Source organism: Leptonychotes weddellii, chromosome 6 (assembly GCF_054177405.1).
Source record: "Leptonychotes weddellii isolate Sample4059 chromosome 6, ASM5417740v2, whole genome shotgun sequence".
NCBI classification, from domain to species: domain Eukaryota; kingdom Metazoa; phylum Chordata; class Mammalia; order Carnivora; family Phocidae; genus Leptonychotes; species Leptonychotes weddellii.
In genome coordinates this window covers 58,636,164-58,659,854 of record NC_138374.1, presented here as the reverse complement: position 1 = coordinate 58,659,854, position 23,691 = coordinate 58,636,164, and the positions used below count along the sequence as shown (strand labels likewise).

The following is a 23,691-nucleotide window of genomic DNA, read 5'->3' as shown; positions in this document are numbered from 1 at the left end:
CCTACTTAGAACCGGATCGATGTGTGTCACTGTACATTAAATATCTAGAACTCTTTTCTAGAAAACTACTCAAGCCTATTTCATGCAGAATCCAAGGTAACTTTTAGGTGACAGGCAACTGATATGCAAACTGTGAAGCCACTGGATTTTAAATCTGTACCTTCCATGCACAATTCGGTTATGCTTCACACCCATAAAAAGCCAATAAGAGCAAGAAATTTTCTGAGTCAGAACTTTAAAAGAAAAAAAAACAAAAAAACAAAGAAAAGGAATGTTTGCATTTATTTTTTCCATGCAGCATATTCCTTTTGGTGAGGAAAAAGTAAATGTAGTATGAAATGATTTAAAAATGCATGTGTACATACACACAAAGGGGAAAAAAAAGCAGAAAATATGGGTCATGGTTACCATAAGCAAGCAAAGCAACTGAAAACATTTTATCATGCGCAATAATATCATGGCAAACAAGCCAATGAAGTAATACAATTTTTAGGCCGTATTATGCACAATATATAAACTTTAAAAGTATTTCCACAAGAGCATTTAGAAAGAAGAGTACACTTTTTCCATGAGATGCAAAATCTTGGTACCTTTTGAGACTTTTGGAAAATATTTAATACTGCATTTTTTTTTTTAAAGATTTTATTTATTTATTTGAGACAGAGAGAATGAGAGAGAGAGAGCACATGAGAGAGGCGAGGGTCAGAGGGAGAAGCAGGCTCCCTGCCGAGCAGGGAGCCCGATGCGGGACTCGATCCAGGGACTCCAGGATCATGACCTGAGCCGAAGGCAGTCGCTTAACCAACTGAGCCACCCAGGCGCCCCTTAATACTGCATATTAAAAACACATCTGCAACTAAATATATCCACATCTGGAGTTATCTTCATTATGGATAAGAGCACATCGTTTATTTTGGCTATTGTTTTCACAATTGATTATACTTTCAAATCTCAAAAGGTATCATGGGAAAATCTAAAAAGCAGTCATATTTTTAACACCCCATATTGAAGTATCTGCAGTGGGATACAGTATATTATCCGTATACATTTTTATCCATGGCAAAGCTACCAATTCTGGTGCCTTCCCAGAATGGTCATGGGACTCATAGATACCCCAAACACCGGAGCAGCCATGAGGCAGACCTACCACTAGGAAAGATGGATTTAATACCAGCATTCATCTGGCAATGGGACAAAAAACACACGAATGAGGTAAGCACACTTGCCAGGGGAGAGCAAACACACACTTGGTCCTCTCTACTCCTGCAGCTCTAACAAACAAACTGAGCTGGTCACAGAGATTTGGAATGCCTGCCAAGGGCTAGCGGTCTATGTCAGAGTTGAGTACAGTTTCACTCCCAGAAAGCCCTGGTGCAGAATAACAGTGACAAGCGAAGAGGAAATGAGCATCTGCTTCATCTTTTATGCTCCTCTTCATGCTGTGCCCGGGCCATTGCTATAATCCAGTCCTTGGATTAGCAGCTACTCCCACAAGGGTGAAGATTTTCATTCCTAGTGTACATTTAAATTCAGACATTCAGAACATGTCCTCTTCTAAGCTTACATATTATTCTAAAGAAATGTGGAAGAACTGAGGAAAAACTCATCCGTCTGTTAGCCCTTCCTAGTCATAATTCTCAATATTATATTGCTTAACTCTTTTGGAAACACCACAGTGCAAATGGAAGGTTTGGGTCACTTCAATTCAGTGACTTGGGCTCAGTCCAATGTCTCAAGAGAATTTATTTTTATAACTACCAGAAACTGGCAAAGCATCTCTCCTTCACCACTGAAGGCTGGCTCCATCAAGCGAAGAAGTCCTCTGAACCACATGTACGGTTTTATACTTCTCGTGAAGCAGCCAATTTACTGATCGGTTACACATTTTATGCTTTAATGACACATACTCTGTGATGCCCTTCATAACAAAGAAAATTTCTGGGAGGTTCTGGATGTCAGGCACTGAACTACACCAGACTCTTTCTTTATTTGGGGGCAGTGTGGTTTGAGAGGACAGGGTACTGAAGGAAAAGCTGTATCACTTGGAGTTCTAACACCAATTAAGGGGCCACAGCATCTCCTTAGTTTCCTTATAGTCCCATCTTAGTCCTTTCCATTCCTCTGTTTACCACCATTATGCTCCCTTTCATAAAACTGAGAAAAGTACTCTCTTCCTTCTCTCAAAAGTCAAGGAAGATAAGCCACATAGTATACTATAACTGAAACTAACTAAAAAATAACAATACTTTCACAAGTGGGAAAAATTTAGTTGACTTAGCACAGACCTCACCTTAAGCTCATATATCCCCCCCCCAAATACTTTAGGGACCAGAATCATATGGGAGCTCACCTGCCCAGAGGTGCCTTGGACCTAAAGGAGCGGGTCATAAGAGACCGTTCAAATCTTAAGGATATTGCCTAGGAGTCCCAACCAGCTAGGGCTGAGAGCCTTAGCTCTGGGGCAAAACAGTATTCCACAGAAAACTTCTACCCAGCAGATTTAGTCATACTGAAAAACCATCTAGATATACACATATACCGTCCCTGCTTTGTGATAATAGGAGTTAAACTTAGCCCTTATGGTTTTGGAAGGATTTAGACATTTATGCTAGAGGCAAAAACTGAGATCTGGAAGAACATTCATGAAGTGGTAGCATTTCATTTCTCTTGTGCTCTCCATTTTGTGTCTGAATATAAAAGCTTCCCTAGTAGTCAAGGAGCTAGACTCCAGAAGACTATGCTAAGACCATCTAAGCTAAATAGTGGAGTCTTCCTTGTGCACATTTAATATGCTATCTTGGCCCACAGAAACAAGAATTCAGGAAAGCTGGGAAAAACCAAAGTTGTGGCTCTTACTGGTAAATTTCCAATCTCCCCTGAGTCAAGTTAACGGTGAGTAATGGAAAACAGCTAGAAATTGTTTGCTAACTTAACAATAATTTTTGTAAAAATCCTCTTCTGATGGATCAAACACAGTGCTGTTCTCAGCATTCTTAGCTCCTGTCGGTGGAGTGATTCTCTGGAGGGCTGAGGGAACAGGAAAAGATGAGGTGGGGAGGGAGACAGATGAATGAATATGACTGAGTGGATTTATACCTTGATACTTGCAAGCCAGTTAACAATGAACCAAAACAATCACTGAGAGAAGAAAAGGGCTTAGCCAGTCTAGTGAAGACTAGCCTTGGAACTGGTGTTTAATAAAGGCCAGGGGCAGGGTGGGGAGGGGTTGGGGTGAGAGGAAGGAGGAAATAAGGAATCAGTATAGAAGTGCTACCTCAAGGCGGTAGGAAAATCTAATTCTTGCAAACTGGGAAGAAGGAGAATCAGGACTAAGATATAATGATCTACCTATATTAAGAAAAATGAGACGACAATCAAAGTTACTTTATCATTCTTTCTACCAACCCATGTATATAAAAATAAATATTTTCCCTTTTGAGCATAGATCTGAAGCAACACTGGTATGTTATCTCCTACTTAACAATCAAAGTGAAATCAAGGTTTTTAAAGACAAGTAATGAGTAGATGTTTCTAATTTAAAAAAGAGGTAATGGTTTTTTAAAAAAAAACTGTTTTGAAATTATGATCTAAGGGAGTTTGTACTTCATATCTTTAACTATGTACAAAATATCACTTAGATTTCATGATAAAATTTTCCTGCAATTTTTCTTAAGCCATTGGGTTTTCAAATGGCCCCCAAATTCAGTTTGTACAGAAAAAAATGCCTCTTCTTATAAAAATCCACATAGATTAGTAGATGTGTTAGAAAACTCACTCATTCCAGGCTCAGTCAAGTAGCTGTAGCGCTTACGTAAAGCTAAAGATGCAAAGCTCTGTCGTCGATCTGCTTTCTCGGCCTGAAAAGGGAAAAGGAAAAAGAGACTCTGTCCAATTTCCTTGTGACATTTTCATAGTTTTGAAACATTTTGTAGGATGGCATGTGGATACCTCGTTTATCTTTATTTTTCTTCTGATGGCTTTTCCTCATGAAAATGTTAATTTCCTATTGTGGGTCTACAACCCCACCCCGATGTCTCAACCAAATTACCATCATTTAGCACCAACACAGCAGACTACAGGGGACTACAAATACAAGACGAGCGTTACAGAGACTTCTGATGCTGAGCAGTAAATCTCCCCAAATTCATTCGTATTGAAAGCACATATATCATGATGTACAGTCACTCTATGTGAGTACATTCAAGGAAAAGGGGCACACAGTGTCTCATTCCAGTTACTGATATTGTTTCTATATGTTAAAAGGCATAGAGTGTAGGTGAGGTTAAAAAAAGGTTAATGGCTTTATTAGAAATATGGATTCTATTTATTAGTACTGAGTTTTAAAAATCCAATTATCCTATAACTTGGAGAAAGAGTAGGAGATGCCTTTGTAAGGAAAAATTCATTCAAAACCAAATGGAACAACGATACTTTTAAAAATGGCCAGGATAATTTTCTTCAAATAGAATACCAAATATTTATCAGTAGCCATGGAACACATATTTTGTATTAAATAGAACAACTTGATTTATACAATAAAATTTTATGTTACTCATGCTCTTGATTTAAATGTTACACAGAGTGGATACTAGGTGAAGATATGAACAAATGTGTATTGATACATGCCAAGCTACTACATTTTAAAATGTTGAAAGAACGTTAGTTCCTCTTTTTAAATCATTAGCTGGATTATATTGCTGAATGCCCTGAAGTATTCTCGTATATGTGGAGGAAGATCAAACCAATCTTTAAGAAAAATGTATACCCTTTACCTCACTTACACTAAGATCTGCAAAAATAGAATACATTTCCCACACTTCAGCCCTCTGCAACTTCTTTTATACAGATTTAATTTCTATTCTAGCTCTGATAGAGTAAAAGCAGAAGTGTTCATATTACCTCATCATCTTGATCTGACTCTGTTTCCTTTTGGTTCCGAGATGCATTGCAGAGACAAGGAGTATTATAACGGACAGCAGGGAAAAGAATATCAGGATATGAAAAGGGCTGAGTAGGGAGCACAAAATGCAAGCGGAATCAAGAAAGCAAAGCAAAGCAAATCAAAAGAAGCCAACACAAAATATCAAGAACTATACATCCATGGCAAATTAATGTGTGACGTTATCCGAAAGCATAAGAATTTATGAGCTAGCAGCAGAAGCAGAAGCAATATACAGAGGACTCCATCATACAAACCATAAGAATCTGACACCACAGTAACAAGACTTAATCTACGCAAAGAGACTAATAAAACTCAAGTTTTAAGAACTTTAATCATGTTACAAAGCATTCCTTAATTGCATACCGAGGGCCCACTTCTCCAAGACCGGGGGAAGAGAGTTACAATAAACCAGTATTAAAAGATACCTTTTTATGTGCTGGCAGAGTGATATTTAAGTTGCAAACAGCTGTTTGAGGCAGTCCTTTTGTTGTCTTTGGTTCTTTCAGAAAAGAGAGACGACCACAGGGCTCCTGGCTGGTGTCTCTAATCTAGAAGAATTTAGGTGGTTGACAGTTATAGAAAGAGACTTTTCTGAGGACTCAGGAGTTAAACAGGTTTATTTTACAGAGCCCTTCAAGAAGCAGGCAAAGTAAAGGGAAAAGATGATGGTAACAATTACAGGTCAACAGCGGTGGTCACGTGTGAACTCAGTGGGATTTAGAATGCCCGATTCCGAGATCAGACCCAGGATTGCTATGTCTGCCTGTTTCCCTGGCATTCTGTTGTATAGTCTGGGTTATATGCATTTTCTTCCTGTCCAATAATTTCTTTTTCCCAAGGCCTTGGTTTTAGCAACAGTAATAAGAGCAAATAATCATCACACTGAACAGTTGTCCCATGTCCTTCTGTTCTCTGAGGAGGAAGATGGTCTCTCCAGAATGTCCTTGGGCATTCAGAAATGAAGATGGAACTTAAATACTGAGTTTGGATTTCATCCATTATTTGATTACTGAGCATTAACCAGATATGATGCATTTTATTATTCTAGATTGTTTGGTCTTACAAACATCTGCTTGAACATAAATAATCATTTAAATGTTTAAAAGGTAAAGATTCTTTTTTTTTACTAATTATAAAACTTTCCTGGCTCAAAAGTACACTCGGGGAGAACCGGGACAAAATCTGACCTTGTTCCTCTGAATTCAAGTTTGGTGGGATATTTCAAACTGAATATATCACTAGACTCTTTTCTTTTTATTCCTAAGAGCATTTTTTTCTTTTTTAATCAGAGTCTCTGTTGATGATTTACCTTGATGGAAAATGGCAGTCTATTTTCTTTGAAAGCATAAAAGTTAAAAACAAGCTGCTGTCCTCCTTTGGTAAGTGGGGCCAGATTTCCATAACAATCAACATAAATAGGTTTTCCTTCCAGAACCTTTTAGAGTAAAAGAAATACATAATTTAATGTTAATTTCAGCTGAAAGAATTTTGAGATTTTAAGTCACATAATATTAAAAGACTGACATATTATATTTCTATGTCACATTTGTCTCCTTATTAGGAAATTGCTTCTATGGTGTTATTTGCCACAAAAAGAACTCTGTTGGCTCACAATTCAACTACTGTGATTGGAAACTGAATCATGCATATGTACAAGACAGAATTATACATTCAATTCTATTTTAGCAACTTTAGACATCTTTGAGAAAGTGCTGACATCACTTCTTCATACAGATTTTGAAAGGGTTTTTTTTTTTTTTTTTAAACTCAGATACTTTCACTGGGTTTGAAAAAGGAAAATCATAGTAATGTGCTAAAGACAGTGACCCTAAAAATAAGACAACTCGAGTCACCACAGAGAAGTATAGACCATGATGTAGATTCATTAGTACTACATTGTAACCAAGATAACCTCAAAGACACATAAAATAATTTGAGAATAAATCTATATCAAATTTTTAAATCAAAACCTGAAATCAAGAATGTGCTTGATATTTCCAGTGAGTGCCATTATGACCTTAAAATAAAACCCCACATCTGGGGAATGTAATGGAACGGACTGGTTGTGAACAAGGTACCTCAATATCTTTGCTTCTTGCAACTTCCTCAAAATTCTCTTGCTGCTCTAAAGTTTTGTCCACTTTGTCATCTGTCATGCAGAAACAGCGCAGGGAGGATTCTACAGGATCATTCATTTTGGCAAAAACAACAAACTTGGCCATATATGGAACACATATTAATTCTCTGTATAGTTGTGTGGCTAACCCCACAGTTTCTAAAACTTGATGGCAGTCTGCGAGCCAAAATCTGAGAAAAACAAAAACAAAACAGAAGTATGAAAATGAGGTGATTTAAAAGCTAAATCTTAAAAAAAATTCACCATTAAAAAATTAGAGCATATAAGGGAACTATACCAAAACATTAACTTGTTAATTTAAAGAAACAGCAAAGATGTTTACTCTGTTTACAGAAGGTCTACATTTATTATTTATTATAATTTTGCTGAGGAAAGGCTAAGGATTTTTTTTTTCTCTTTTCCTTCCCATAAGATTCTGTTCCCCCACCCTCTTATATTTAGTCATGATTAGCCTTCCTTTCTACTCCTGCTTAAGAGTTTAATCTCTTATTTTACATTGGATGGAGCAAGAATTTTATGGAAGAAAATGAGAGAGAAATGGAAATTCTATCAGTCTTTTTTCTTTGAAAGCATAACAATTAAAAACAAGTTGCCTCCTTTAGTAAATGGGGCCAGATTTCCATAACAATCAACAGACAAGTGCAGAAACTGCTAAGAACTAGAAGAATCAAGTCTAGCACCATATAGCTCCTTGTGAGAACTGGGTAAGATGACTTATGCCAGTCAATTTTAGATTTCTGAGTTAGGCCCAATTTTGCCATCCAAATTAAAAAAAAAAAATCATACTAGTATTGAGCACAAAAACTTTCACTTTCCAAAAGGTAATAAAACAAATTCCTTAGTGCTTTTTGGAATCCATTATTTCCATACCTGGCTGAAACATTGGTTGTAAAAGAGACACAATCCTTTACGAACGTCAGGGGAGTAGTTCCTGTGATGTCTTCCCACTGAGCAGGCGAGGTGCCCCCTGGGAGAACAAGAGCAGATATGTTGATTTTATCATGGGAGTTGCTCCTTGTAAAATCTTCATCATCGTCTTGTTCTTCTGGCATTGCCATGAACTTGCAAGACTTCAGCACGTTCAATTATGGCAGGCTCTAAGGGTGGTTTTCCTCTCTACTCTCCTTCTGTGGTTTTACTGCCTTATAGTGATCTCCTTGTAAGACATTATATTTTTAAAAAATTACTTCTCGGTGTCTCTGGCTACTGATGAATGGTTTAAATGTGGGGCAACCACAGGCTATCAAGTGCATTTTGTAAGTGCAATTTATAAGTGCAAAGAACTGTTGTTCAGAAAGACAATATAATTCTTATTTATTTTTTTTATTTTTTAAAAAAGACAAGAACTATCAAGAAAGTTAAGCAGCAGCTGATTTTGTACTGCCCCAATCATGTAATTTTCCAGGGTACAAAGAGGAATCAGCCATTAAAACTACTCATAAAAACAAACAAAAAAAACAACCTATCTTAATTCAGGACTTTCTGTTAAAAATCATATTAGGTTGATCAAATGAAATAAGCTCTGGATTCCAGGTGCTTATCACAAAATGTGTTCTCCTGACCCTGCAGATTTCGTCTATTGGATTAAACTCGGGAACTGAGTGGTGAGAAGAATCATGTCCTCTGCTCTGCCCTACGCCTGGTGCTCTGTGGGGGCCTGTTTTCTCCAAAGTCTGTCCAATTTCCTGCAGTCTAAAGGGTGCTACTAGGTCCACCACCTCTGTCTAGGTCCCTGAGAAATGACCTAGATGCTCTAGTAGATTCAATACTATTTCAATAACCTTAAAAGAGCACTATTATTATTATTTTTTTTTATTAAAGATTTTATTTATTTATTTGACAGAGAGTGACACAGAGAGAGAGGGAACACAAGCAGGGGGAGTGGGAGAGGGAGAAGCAGGCTTCCCGCGGAGCAGGGAGCCCGATGCGGGGCCTGATCCCAGGATTCTGGGATCATAACCTGAGCCAAAGGCAGACGCTTAACAACTGAGCCACCCAGACTCCCTTAATTTCTATGCTTACCTTTTTTTTTAAGATTTTATTTATTTATTTGACAGAGAGAGACATAGCGAGAGAGGGAACACAAGCAGGGGGAGTGGGAGAGGGAGAAGCAGGCTTCCCGTGGAGCAGAGAGCCCGATGCGGGGCTCGATCCCAGGATCCTGGGATCATGACCTGAGCCGAAGGCAGATGCTTAACCATCTGAGCCACCCAGGCGCCCCAAAAGAGCACTATTATTAATACTACACTTAATAACAGGGAAAATGATATCACTGAATTTGAAATGAGTCATGGTCTCAGCATCTTAAAGAAAGGTACAGGGACAATACAGATGGGGTGATGGACAAGTAAAATGTTTTATTTTTTTTCTAGTCTTATGAAGTGGGCATGGATGTTTCAAAGGCTTTATATGTTCGTACAGAGTCACTGCAAGTTGCTAGCCTCACCAGCAAGGGCAGAAACAAGTTAACCGCACCTGTAATGCTACAGAGCAGCCGCAGATTCGGCGTGCTATCCCCCTTGTACCCGTTGGCTACACCTTCACCAGAGGGCGGGGGCACCGGAATGGTCATTGTGATGGGTTTATGGAATTTCCTTCTTCTTGGTTCCACAGTGACGATTGGGCTAAATGTTGCTTTGTTTCCAAGGATCTTTTTCACAATTTCATCCGGAACAGGCTGGGCCTAAAGACAGAGAAAGGACCTTAGGTGGAAGTTTAACATTTTTCTCTCATTGGAAAATTGACTTTTTAAGTGAGGAGGGGGAAAAAAAAAAAAAAAAAAAAGACCCCCCCCCCGCCCCGCCCAAGTCTTTCTTCTTCATCCTTTCTCACAATTTCAGGAGGGCGCAAAAAAAAAGAACCCAAACAACCTCACAATGGAGCAGGAACCAGTCGGTGTATTTCCTCAACAGAATATGGACGACATGAGCTTGTGTGACAGGAAATCCGTTGTCACCACGGAGAAGTCTTTCAGGCTAATCCAAAGTAAACGTCAGCAAATACAAATATTGAGTCTAGTGTATTTTAAACCTATGCAGGACATCCAGTAAAACGTCACATAGGCGATTTGTGCCCAGGTAAAAATTGGGGTCTTCAGAGTTAAGTAACAAAGGGGATTTAAGATTTCAGTTCGAGATTACCAAACCTAATGGCTTCCTTTTGGCTTCTTTGCTAAGGGTACTTCATGTCACTGAACTATAAGGCAGTCTCCTTAGCTCCAAGTGGTTACGGAAGGCCTTCCCAGCACTTAGAGTACTTCACTCTAAAAAACCTCATAAGAAGAACCTCAGTTAAACTACTAACGACTATATTAATTGACACAAATTAAATTACTTTCCTTACTTTTTTCTTTTTTCAATAGATCTAACTGAAACAAATAAATATAAGAAAGATGACGCTTGCCATGATTTTCAGTTAGCTTTCCAAAACCCAAACAAGTTCCAAATGGTTTGGATAAAACCCAGTATTTATGATCTACTTCAATCAAAATCTGAAAGCTTGCAAGTTTCCTTATTGCTGATTTTTATGAAATGGTGTCTTATAAACCAAGTCAAATGTGGTTTGTTTCTTTAATAGTGTATTTGCTCTTTGGTGCTCTTGTCACTCTGAATACCAATAACCTATGGTTAACAAAACAATCTTTTTTTTTAATAAATATATATTTTTAAGATTTTATTTACTTATTTGACAGAGAGAGAGTCAGTGAGAGAGGGAACACAAGCAGGGGGAGTGGGAGAAGGAGAAGCAGGCTTCCCACTGAGCAGGGAGCCCGATGTGGGGCTCGATCCCAGGACACTGGGATCATGACTCGAGCCAAAGGCAGACGTCCAATGACCGAGCCACCCAGGTGCCCCAACAAAACAATCTTTCATCAGAAACCAAGCGATACTTTTAAAAGAAAAACCCTAAAATACGTACCTTATGGAATAAGCCACCAAGCTCACTTTATACTTCGCTTTTCATTTGAAATAGGTAAATGATTCCCAAAATGGCATAGTGCTTTGATTAGCAATATCATTAGGATGAGTTACAGTTACAACAACTGTTTTCTGAGTGGAGCATGCTCTCACACTCTCTACATATGCCAAAGAAACAACATTTTCACACGTTACCTGGAGGCCCACTCGAATTCTTTTGGTTAAAGCACCCTCTGGGAAAGAAGCCTGGACGAGGGGCACAGTGGTGCTGCTCAGAATTCCGCCTTCAGGACCAATCTGGTTGCTTTCCTGCTTAATCCTAGAAACCACGGCAAAATACTGGGGGAAGTCCTTTGTGATAATCCTGCAGATCCGCTTCTTCCCTAGCTCTTCTGGGCTGTCAAGTTCTGAAAAGACGAATGAAAAAGCCATGAGAGTAAGCCTATCTACCTAATACCTTAAGATAAACTGATGTGTAATTTTGATAGATAAAATGACTTATATCCAGTAGTCTCAACAGAGTTTCTATGATGGAGAGAAAGCGACAGTGACTTTAAAAATAATATAAAGATTTGTAAAGATATTATAAAGCTATTCATATACAGTATTTGTAGAAAAATATTTCTACTGAAGAGGAGCAAACATCTTCAAAAACCGAAATTTTACCTCATATGAACAGAGCTCTACTCTTTAAGAAGAGAAACCTCATTCTGTGATTATTTACAATAATCTGCCCTCAAACTGCCAAAGTAGGAATGAGTCAGGAAAAAGCAGGGCCTCACAAGAAAGTCAGTAAGGATTTCAGGATGTCTGAAAGGCTCTAGAACTTTATTTGAAAACCTCTTTAAGATATTTTTAAATTGTCCAAATGATTAATATTGTCATCACCTATTTCTGTCTATGCACCGATAACCCTCACGCATCAAACTCAATCTATCCACAAATGGATACATCTTTCCTTCTGTCCACTTCCAAACTTAACTTCTTCCCCTTTATAATAACTCTGGTAAAGGGCTTACAGTTTTCTAGTCCTCCTGTCCGATAGTTTGACTCACTTTCCTGGATACTTCACATCGAAAGGTCGAAGTCCAGCTGATTCCACTGTGGCAAAGGCTTGTTGTCTTGCCAGCCCCTGTCTGAGCCCTCTTTGCCTTGCCTGGATCACTGAGTCACCTCCTAACCATCTACCTGCCACTCGCCTCTCCTTATTCCAGCTCATCCCCTACAGTGCAGCCAGATGGGTCTTCTTCCAAGAGCCAGATTTTATGCAGAATGCTGGTTGGTTTAACTGAAATAAACGATTTTTAAAATCATATGAAATAATAAATATTTGAGATTAGCCAAGAGTATTTTGGAAAAATAGCTTTATGAGGGAGAATTTATCTTATAAGATTTTAAAACTTATCTAGAAGTATCATAATAAAAGTTATATGGACAGACATATAAAAATATAAGAAATACATATATAAGATTAGACAAAAAGGTCAGGGATAAGAACAGAGCAAGAAATAGATTTAAATTTATACACGTATATACACATACATGGAATATATGTAAGTCCAAATGTATCTACTTTTATATATTATATATTATGTATTTAAATGAATATGTTTAAATCAAAGTCATATATTTAAACTTCAAATCAGTGGGGGAAAGAGCGCTTATTTAAGATGGCATTGACATACATGAAAATCTATTTGGCAGAACAGAGCTAAATCACTACATCTTATTACATATAAATACAAATTCCCGCTGGATAAGAGACTTAACTACTTAAAACAATTAAAACGTTACCGTAAAACAATCAAGAGAATATGTTTCAGCCATGGTTAGGAGAAATTTTTGTATTCAAAACTGGAAACCCAGAAGCCTAAAAGGTCGTTTTGACTATAAAAATGTAAAGTTTTCTATGGCAAAAATAGTTAGCTTGAAAGACAAAAGGGAGACTAGAAAAGATAACACCTACATGGGACACATGGCACCTACGAGTTGACAGAGATGACAGATGAGCCAACAGAAAATGGCAAAATACTGTAAATGGGCAAATCACAGAAGCTGAAAACTGGTCAGAAAAACATATATTAAAAAGATCAAATTTAATAATTTGCATGGAAATACCTACTTAAACAAGATATGATATAAATATTTGAGACTAGCCAAGGGTATTTTGGAAAAATAAATTTGCGAGGGAGAACTGGAAGAATCATGATAAAACAGTTATATGGAGACATTGTGAGGGTGGGGGAGGGAGAGGTTATTTAAATATGATGATCAGGAAACACCTCTCTGAAGAGGTGATAATAGGTGAGAGATGTGAGGGAAGGAGGGAGCCAGGCTGGAAGTGACTGATTGGTATAAAGCATATAAAGTGAGGAAAGAAGCAAAGATGCAGAGCAAAATGCATACTCTGGTCCTTTTTAGGGAAATGTGTAATCTGCACATTTATATACTTTTATAAGGGAAATTTGTAGAAGAGACATTCTAGGCCACTGGCAACTGGTCACTTCAGAGGGATGGGAGGTGGGGCTGGAGGTGAGGAGATAAGAAGACAGTGGGTTTACATAGTTGGGGTGGTTTTGTTAACAAAATAAAGGGGAAATTCCCAGACTTCAGAAAGGGGTGTTGGTTTTGTTTTTGTTGTTACTCACACAGCCCTCCCTTCAACCTCTGATACATACAGTACGCGTCCTACCATTTTTTAACTATGAACATGTCTGCCTCCTTCATCGCAGGACTGAGATCATGGCTTGTTTTGAGTAGAAATTTATAGAAAGGTAAGGTGGATGGTTAGATAACTGGATCAGTGACATTTTCTCATTTTACAGATTAACCATCGAACTCTGAGGCGGGAAGACCAAATTAATTGGCAAATAGGAGAAACAGGGTTCCACCCAGACCAAAATGGAACTGGAATTTGGTCCGTTTTGCTTCCTGACCATCTGCTTCTCCTCTGCTCTGTCCGAAACCAAATACTGAGTTTCTAGTGAAAGAAAAATAAAAGAAAACAAAGGCAAATTATTAAAGAAAAAAAAAAGGTTAATCTAGAAAGACAGGAAGGAACTAAAGAGTTTGCTCAGGAAAATATTCCGGGGAAGTTTTCCCCTATTCAGCAATTGACAAAATAAAAGTTTTCCATACAGAGCAGATATATTTCCCTTCCCATGGTTTGGCTTATTTTAAAAAGTCTGAGTTCCCAGAGTTCATAATTCATGCTGCAGCTGAGAGAGTTCTGATCATTTGTTTCAGGTGCTGTGCAGCCCATCAGCTGCAGCTAAGCAGACATTTTTTTACCTCAGCCTCAAACTTGTGATCGTGTTCTCCTTTAGAAATAGCTTCGGACTCCACAGAGTGCAAGCAATTTAAGAAGACTCCGCCGTGAAATTATAACCTTCCAACAAGACAAATTTCGGGAGTCTGAGTGTAACAAGCCGTGTATCCTGTGAGTATGACGTTTACTCAAGATCAGTATGGGCCTACGGGGGGCAGCGAGGCACCTTTTGGGGGACTTGGGGCAATACGTGCTTCTTAGCCGTTTGTGTGTGTGTGAGTGTTGTACGTACATTTGTGAGGAGTCAAGGGGGAGACAGCCGTATCACCCCTGGAACCTGTAACGGTGAGGGACTGGGAAGAGCGGCCCCTTTGTGTAGTGAAGCACAGCGAGGCCACATCTCTGCTCCACGGCCTTTGATCAGGCATTAAAACCACCCCGAATAATAAAGAGAGCATGTCCATCTCAGATGCAGCAGGTGAGTGGTGAAGGGAGAAGCTCAGGGTTCTAACTCCACACTTGACTTCTAACGTCTTTTAGGACTGGCCAGTGGTTCTGGGACACTCTGTGTTGTACCCACTCTATTTTAAAGCTTCTAGCCATTTCTCTGTCACCATTAAAATCTGCATAATTATTGAGCTTCAGTGTTGTATTTTAACAGGTTTTATTTATTTATTTAAGAGAGAGAATGAGCACATGAGCGGGGGAGGGAGGGCGAGAGGGAGAGAATCTCAAGCAGACTCCCCGCTGGTGTGGAGGCCTGCCACGGGGCTCCACACGTGGGCACAACCCACGAGATCACAACCTGAGCGGAAACCAAGAGTCAGACACTCAACCAACTGACCCACCCAGAAGCCCCTTTTAACAGGTATTTTATTAACAGGCATTTTAAAGATAAGCCTCAATCCAAAGAAACAACTACTGTGTGAATTTAGGACACTGGAATCCCCAAGCACCATTCTTTAAACAGTATGATACCCATGTTGCCTTCTTGAATTATTCAGATTCCCAGGCCTCTGCATGATGAAATGGATCAGGTTATATTCTGTTTCTATGTATACTTATTTTTAACTTTTTTTCTGAGAATAAAAGTCAATACAAATGTAAAAACTACAAAAAGTACTTAAGTATTGGTTTATCAGAAGAAGCATAATCTCTTTAGGAGCTACAGTGGAAGGCGAGGCTATTACGAACTGGGATAGCTGCATAAGTAAGACAATAAATGATGCAGACAGTAGGTAAATGTGAGAGGCAAGAGCACGAAGTGAAAGCCAGGCAGTAAGATTACCAGGGAATTCTTATGACTTGAAAATCTATCACAAGATCTTATTGCTCATCATATAGGACAAAGGTTAAATAAATTATGATATATTCATACTATGGAATACTGTGCAGTATTAAAAAGAATGGGGTAGAAGTATACATTTTAATATGTAAATCTCCAAGCCATATTAAATGGAAAAGTCGCAAAAAATGTGATCACAATCAACTAATCACATCATTACATGTCTATGTATAAATTCCTATAATTTACATTAAAATTAGGGGAGGGGGAAGAGAAGAGGAAAATTATAATGACTGTACACTTGTGTATTATTACATGGGTAATAATACTAATACCAGTATTTAATAATATGATATATATATAATAAATGATATAGCAGATTATTAATATTTTAATGCAGATTCAACTCAAGCAAATTTTTTCTCTATTTCTTGCTTTAAACAAAGGAAACTGAAACACAGTCATGAAATGATCTTAGCTGACTGTTTCAGGTAACTAATGACCCAGCTAACTAGGGGAGCCTGCAGGAGGGCTGAAGGCTCTCCAAACTCAGCTACTGGGAAGCCCTGACTCATGGCCACATTCCCCATCGTGAGCACCTTATCACGAGCCTTTTTATTCTATTTATAATTTTGATAATCTACTAATGTGTATTCAAATCAGATTTTCTTTTCATAAAATGTGAAGTACCCACAGTTAAGTTACACTAAGCTAAATGATGTCTGATACTGAGGCCTGGCACATTGTAGGTATTTGACTAGTATCCACTGAACAAAGCCCTCATTGGGAAATAATGAGACTCACATTTTTCGTACCAAAGAACTACATAATTCTTCAAATCTTGCTTTAAAATATATATAGTAGTAGACACTGGTTATTGTTTGTTCTTTTAATAGTTTTTTTTTTTTAATTGTATGTGGAAAGTGGCTCTTGTCTCCTACTTTTTAATCCACAGTAAATTTTATTATGTCCATGTGTTTATAAGAGAAATTACTGTTGACTTAATGGATTTTACCCAAAGGGTGTCAAAAACTTACAAGAATATAAAACTCTTCTGGAAGTTCTGTGTTGCAAACTACAAAGGTATGTCAGAAAGGTCAGATTTCCAGGCAAATAGCCTGATAAGGTAAAAATGAACAATGCCAATATTCTTTCCAGGACTGTATTTGTATTCAGATTTTAAAATGGTCTATTACTTAGAGAAGCAGGAATATATTACCAAGAATCTTTGCTTTGCTCCCACCCTTTACATAGATAAACCCAACAAAATAATCTACAAATATGATGACTGTGTCCTATTCATACCCAAAGGGAACCCAGCTTGTGTGTGGCCCCAACTGGCTAGATCATAAGCAACACCAGCGATATCTATTAAAAGCACAGGTTTCTAGGCTTCTCTTGTGGAGATTCTGACTTGGTAGGCCAGGGATGGCACCTACTTTTCACACTCAATTTAGGCGATTTTATGACTTGGTATGTGTGGGAAGCAAAGTCTTAGTAGACTTTCACCCGTTATCCGTCCTTAAAAACTCAGAACCCAAATTATTAAAAACATGACGAGAGGATCCTATGAGAAACATCTTAAGGATGGTTCAATATGAGAAGAGAAGCTTATGGGGCAATAATGTCCATTAGTTTTAAATGGGTTTGCTTTTTAAAAGAATCTACTAAACCACTCCGTAGCTATAGAATTAAAGGAGAAAATGACATAAAAATAGAGAGCTTCTTACCTGGGGTAGTTGATAATGCCATAGACTATGAAAGGACCCTGAATCCCTCTCTGTCTGTTTAATCTGTTACTAATAAAGTTTTCACAAAAAGATAAGATTAAAGGGAAAACAAAGAGGTGCATTCTGAAACAGGTAGTTTTGGTCAGGCGGAATATTAAAATTTATACTTACTGAATGTCTACTTTGTGGCAGGTGAGTTACTATTTGGCCCACAGAGCATTTGGTAAAGAGGGTGTCTAAAGTTCAAAGAGAGGAAGTGACTTGCCCAAAGTCACTTTAGAGCTTAGAAGCCAGGTCTACGAAGAGGGTGGGGGAGAAGGGATGAGGTCACACAGACATGAACTTCACCCACTATTTAACACAGTGTCTTTGCAGACTAGCTGGCACAGGGGTGGTGGTTGATAAGTGGATGAGTAATGGACAAATACGCAGATACCCTGGTCCAGGAGGTGACACAGTTTCTTACTGGCCCACTCTATGAGCAGAAAGCCCTGATTACAGTGGCGTTTTCTGCTGTGCAAGAAATGGAAGCTAATGTTCTACAGCTTTCTTACCTCACTAATTAATGATAAATTTCTTAAGCACCTTGTAACTCATTTGGTTTCTTTATTTGCAAAAAGTGGGACAGCTCTCTCTGTAACTGAGATTTTGCAACAGAGCAGTAAGAATCAAAAAATGCTTTGCAAATATAAATGGTTAAGAAGATCATAAATCATTGAAGCATAAATAACAGGATTGAAATCAGGTTCCCACTAAATTAATCTCAAAGCTTTCAAATGATCATCCTTGATTAGTTTTGCCTCACTCCTACCTGCACATGATTAAATGTCTCAATAACGTGCTCAAATGGGACCATGGTTCTTTCTCCTAGACCAAATTTGTTTTCTGAAGACTGTTTATGAGTGTGAAGGTCAGGTTTGAGTGTGAATAGTCTATAGAAGGAATACAAACTCAAGTCTTCGCAAAGGATGATTTCTATAACTACAGTTCAATATCTAGTCAGTTGAATACTCTGCTCAACTTGTTTCTCTAAAGGGAACTATTTGATATTAGGGGCGGGGGAAAGTGGAGTCCTAGAATATTAAAATTGGGCAAGCTAGTCAGTATGCGTCTGTGGGAAGTCAGTGGAGACAGGTGCCTTGGGTTCAAATCCAACGCTCAACCAGTGAGCCTGGACTTTGGACAAGTTCCTGACCTCTGAACATAAGTTCCTTGTTTCTAAGGTCAGGACAAGAAAAGTTTCCTCTGGGGTAGACAAATGATAGAAAACCACCAGCACAGTTCTGTTCATATACTAATTTATGTTATATATCCTTTCCAAGGTAACACAGATTTGGAATAGAGGAGAACCAGAAAACCACTCCATGGCAGATCCAAGGTTGGATTAAACAAAACAAAACAAAACAAAACGAAACAAAACACACACAAAAAAACCCACATGACACTCTGTATCTCTACAGTGTATAAATCTTAATCGCTATCATTTTAATTTCATTTCATTTTTCAAAAGAAAGTTTCACCAATTACAGAAAATTAAATATAAGAATTTATAGATAAATTGGGAGAAATGAAGGAAATAAAAGACAGTCTATATCATTCAACTCTGGCTATAGAATGTGTGGAACAGTAGAGCACTTGTAATATATTTACTCAAATATTTCAGAAAATTGTAGACATTCATCTCCTTGGAATTCAAGTTCAGCTTCATCTGAATATGCAAATTTTGTTAACAAGCCTGTCCAAGATGTTGCAGGGAAAAAAACCCAAAACCAGGTGATACAATTGACTCTTCTTTCTCAATGTAAACATAATAGAAACCTTTCAATTTTGCTTAACTTTTGAAATAATTATAGATTCATGGAAGTTGCAAAGAGTGGAGAGAGGTCCCATGCACATCTACAATTTTAGTAATTTTTTAAAAAAGATATAATTTATTTGAGAGAGAGAAAGAGAGAGAGAGACAGACAGGGAGACAGAGAGCAGGGGGAGGGGCAGAGGGAAAAGGAGAAAGAGACTCCCAAGTGGACTCTGAGCTGCGCACGCACGTGCATGGGGCTCAATCCCAGGACCCTGAGATCATGCATGACCTGAGCCAAAACCAAGAGCCAGACGCTCAACTGACTGAGCCACCCAGGCGCCCCTACAATTTTAGTAATTTAACTTATATTCTTACTCAGTTCTGGCATCTGCCTTATGTTTGTCTGGTTCAGCATTATTTTACATCTTTATACAAGGTAAGGATCTTCTTTGATACTCAGATTTGTACAGTGTATTAAAAGTGCTAATGATGCAGAATGTCTAGAAACAATGATGTATCTATTTGTTTTCCAATCCATATAATTTTTAGCAATCCATATAATTCCTGACAATCATATTTCTTAAAAGTATTTTTAAATGAATTTCTAATCATTATTTGCCCTTTCCCTGCCACCCAAACCTCCTCTCCTCATTTGGTTGTGGCATCCCTTCCTTTAGAAAGTTGCTTTCTCTCTTGGGTATGGGTCTCTGAATTATTAAGGAAATGTATCATCAAAAGTGGGGACAGACGCCTGGATACAAAGCATTCATGTTTCCATTCATTCAACATGGGAAGATGACAGTCCTGCGCCAAGAGCTGTTCCATGCACTGGGCATATGGCTGTCAACAAGTCAGAGCCGGTCCCTGTCCACAGGGACTTCCCAGTACATCAAGGAAGACAGTAAAGTTCAAAGCTGCTTGTTACAGAAGAAGACAGGCCAGTTGTTGTGGCCATATTTACCAGGTGGACCTAACTTACTCTGGGGTTTAGGGAAGGCTTTCTGGAAGAGAAGTCAGGAAGCGGATGTTTGGTCATGTCAGAACAATCATTCTAAGGTTTTTCTCCAGGATTGCAGAAATCTCACATTCTTTGCACCTGCTTCTCTATGGTTTTTTTCCAGGAAAATGTTCTTCCATATTTGCTTACTTTTCCACTTATGTACATAAAAAAGCATGGCTTTCAGGCAATTAGCTCCATTAGGTCACTTTCTTCAACCTTTTTTTAAACCATTGCTACTACATCCAGGCAAAAGACAAACAATATAATCCCATGTTCAAAACCAGGATCATATATAATGTTTTAAAGCCGAACACCATACATCAGTAACACAGCACGTCCAGCAGATACAGAAACGCACTGAACTCCAAGGGGCCTAGATTTGCTGTGTCTGGCATACCGGCCTCTATCCACACCCACGCTAAAGGTAATAAAGCTTACACCTGGTCTCTCAGACTTGCTTCCCTGTCCTCAAAGGGCTAAGAGCCCCGTTCCGTCTGACATGTGGGTCAGGGTGTCTGATGTCATTGTTCTGATCCGCTAATGTCTCATAAGGACATGTAAATGCTGGAAAATTCACATACATCGGCATATGTAAAACCGGCATTATTAATGTGCATTTGCTTTGGTCCCATTCTCATCTCCTGGCAGTTGGTGTGGGGGACTGGGCTAGTATAGGTTCCTTTCCTTTTGCAACGTGGTAGGTGTCATGCAACTGATTTAAAATGAGTTTTAGGGCCACAGATAGAAAGTCAGTATTTTGTGATGGTTTAACTGACAGTATTTGGTATGCACTTTTTTCCCCCATCCTAACACAATCTTGATTTGGTTAAGTTCAATTTTTACTTTTTCCTCCAGAATTTTTCAAATTTGTTAACAGATCTGTCCAACAGATGGTGCTGTGTACAACATAAAAGTACGTACTTCACTTCTCAGGGCTCAGCTGTTGCTACAATGGAACTTGACGCTTTAAGGTTACTCTGTCTCATGGCTGATAAATTAAAAACAAGTTCAACTGATGAACCAAAGTAGCAATTTTTAACTGAGAAGTCTGCTTCTGTAGTTACTCTTGATACAGTTAAGATAATAAATTATGGAAAATTTGTTTTCTGTGATGTAACATTATAGGTAATCAATTTCTCTTTCTTGCTTCAATTTACAAAAAGAAATAGCATAATTATTTCATCTAAAATGTATTATTATAAACTTTCACTCGGTCTCATGGGAAAGTGAAGCAATGACAACAGCGAGGAAACGCGTTCCTGGCCTTGTAGCATTGTTTGGGGACCTTCAGCCTCACTTGGTTCCAATACAGTGGTTGGGATTTTTAAAAGAATAGCATAATCCCTATATCCTCAAAGCATTCTTGTGATGCTTAGGAAGCAATGATTTTGATTTTAAAACCTAATAAATGCGGCTACACGAGTCCACACACTGTCCAGAGGAGCACTGTCTGAAAGAAGTATAATGCAAGCCACATTTGTAATTTTAAATGTTCTTATAGCCACACTGGAAAAATAAAAAGGAAGAGGGAAAATTAATTTTAACACTCTTTTATTTAGCCCAGCATATCCCAAATATTACCACTTCAACAGGTAACCGATGTAAAAATTATTAATGAGATATAGATTTGTGGGGTGGGGGGTACTTTGTATGTCTGCTGTGTTTTCCACTCACAGCGCATCTCAGTGCAGAGTTCCGCGTGCTCTGAGCCACACGAAGCTAGGAGCGAGCACAGCGACGGTGCAGGACAGGAGCATTTCTCGAGCTCGGCAATTCTAAGACCTCCGAGGAGGAAGGATTCTTCTGCGAGTAAATATTGCCAGTTCCAGCAAAACCACAAACTACAAAACACCCCTTGGGGTTTGACTTCGGAGGCACAATTTTAAACATCTTTAACCAAACTCTGTGAGTGTGATTAACTAAAGGTTTTATTTTTTATTTTTTTTTTTAGATTTTATTTATTTAGAGGGAACATAAGCAGGGGGAGTGGGAGAGGGAGAAGCAGGCTTCCCGCTGAGCAGGGAGCCCGATGAGGGGCACGATCCCAGGACCCCGGGATCATGACCTGAGCCAAAGGCAGACGCTTAAGACTGAGCCACCCAGGCACCCCAAACTAAAGGTTTTAAACAAACGTACGAAGTGGATTCAACTTGGTGCACTTTAAAGATGATGTTTTTGGGGGCAGCAGAATGAATATGTTTTGCAGTATCTTTTTCTCAGCAGAGACGTGACAAGTGCTTGAACAAGACCTATGTCTGCTGCCAAAGAGAAAAGTTGCTCCTGCCACGTGGTATCCTAGCGGTACCAGCAGGTTCTTCACACCCAGACCACTTGTCCTCTGTCATTCTAGCCTCTTACTTCAAGAGAGCTTTGCTAACACACCTGCTTCATTGGCGTAACCATCGATATGCTTTTGTCTGTGGGCTCGCTAGCGGCAGAAAAAAAATCTTAATTCCACTGTATGCTGCAATGACAGTTTTTTCCTGAATACATATCATATCCTTTTGAGTCACACAAGAACTAAGATGGTACCTTGATGAGTCATGGACATTTTAAATAGCAGCTAACACTTACGTAACATTTTTATTCCACACAAAACACTTTCATAGGCATCCTTCATTTGAGAACATAGAAAGGCGAAGGAGTATAATAGAAAAACAGCTAAATTTGGAGTCAGAAGTCTGGATTTTAGAAGTCTAGAGCTAGATCTTTTTACTATTTCCTGACTGGGTGGTGGTGGGGCGGAGGTATCAACCAGGACGAGGGCTTGAACTAGCCTTGTGTGATCTGGAAGACGGGGCAGACACCACCCTGCGGGTCAGTGACCTGGGAACAGTAGGTAAGGGCTCAGCCCCTTTGTCCTGCAGCCAATGTCAGAACAGATGGTTTGGCAAGTGGAAGAGTCAAGATTTTAGCCCTGACCTGCTCTCCTGAACAACTGTACATGGCAGCAGTGATGAATCCTAACATTGATTGAGTGGTTCTCATGTACTGGACCTTGGGTGAAGAACTTCACATTTTTAGCTTGTCAGTTCCCCCTTAGTTCTCTGTGAGGTATCCTCACTTTACAGACTGTAACTAAAGCTTGGTTGGGATTGCACAGCTAGTAAGTGATGGGTCAGGATGGGAATTCCAGTCTATGTGATGTCCACAGATCTGAGCCTAACCATCAATTACACTGGGAAAATTTTCCTCCTCCTTGAACCTGTCTTTCCCTGAAGTTATTCTGACTACTGAATTATTCTAACTCCTAAATTCTAACTACTAAATTGTGCATTTGGAAAGGCTTTGCAAGTTCTGAAATACTACAGAACCATAATCTAATCTTTATGATTGTGTTGTTTAGTCAAAATCAGTTATCAAAATACTGGCTAACATGATTTTTAAATATTTGGGTTTTAAGATTTTCAGGGAATAAGGTACAATAGGACTGGTATAAAAGTAGCATATGGAAGAGAGTTAAAAAGGAGACATTTATGGGGCACCTGGGTGGTTCAGTTGGTTAAGCGTCTGCCTTTGGCTCAGGTCATGATCCTGGGGTCCTGGGATTGAGTCTCGTGTCAGGCTCCCTGTTTGGTGGGGCATCTGCTTCTCCTTCTCTGCCCCTCCCCACC

The 23,691-nt window shown here is 38.8% G+C and overlaps 1 protein-coding gene across 2 annotated transcripts in view; it reads right to left on the bottom strand.

Annotated features, from left to right (window-relative positions):
• The window catches only part of ANK3 (ankyrin 3), a 104,425-nt gene that overhangs the window by 43,964 nt on the left and 36,770 nt on the right, over window positions 1-23,691 (bottom strand). For both annotated transcript variants that reach the window (XM_081824213.1, XM_081824214.1), the window contains exons 7-13: window positions 11,192-11,403; window positions 9,555-9,762; window positions 7,950-8,046; window positions 7,021-7,249; window positions 6,252-6,377; window positions 5,368-5,490; window positions 3,776-3,857 (exon numbers count right to left, since the gene is read on the bottom strand). In XM_081824213.1, coding sequence (XP_081680339.1) covers window positions 3,776-3,857; window positions 5,368-5,490; window positions 6,252-6,377; window positions 7,021-7,249; window positions 7,950-8,046; window positions 9,555-9,762; window positions 11,192-11,403 — 1,077 coding nt within the window. The remainder of the gene's footprint in view (window positions 1-3,775; window positions 3,858-5,367; window positions 5,491-6,251; window positions 6,378-7,020; window positions 7,250-7,949; window positions 8,047-9,554; window positions 9,763-11,191; window positions 11,404-23,691) is intronic.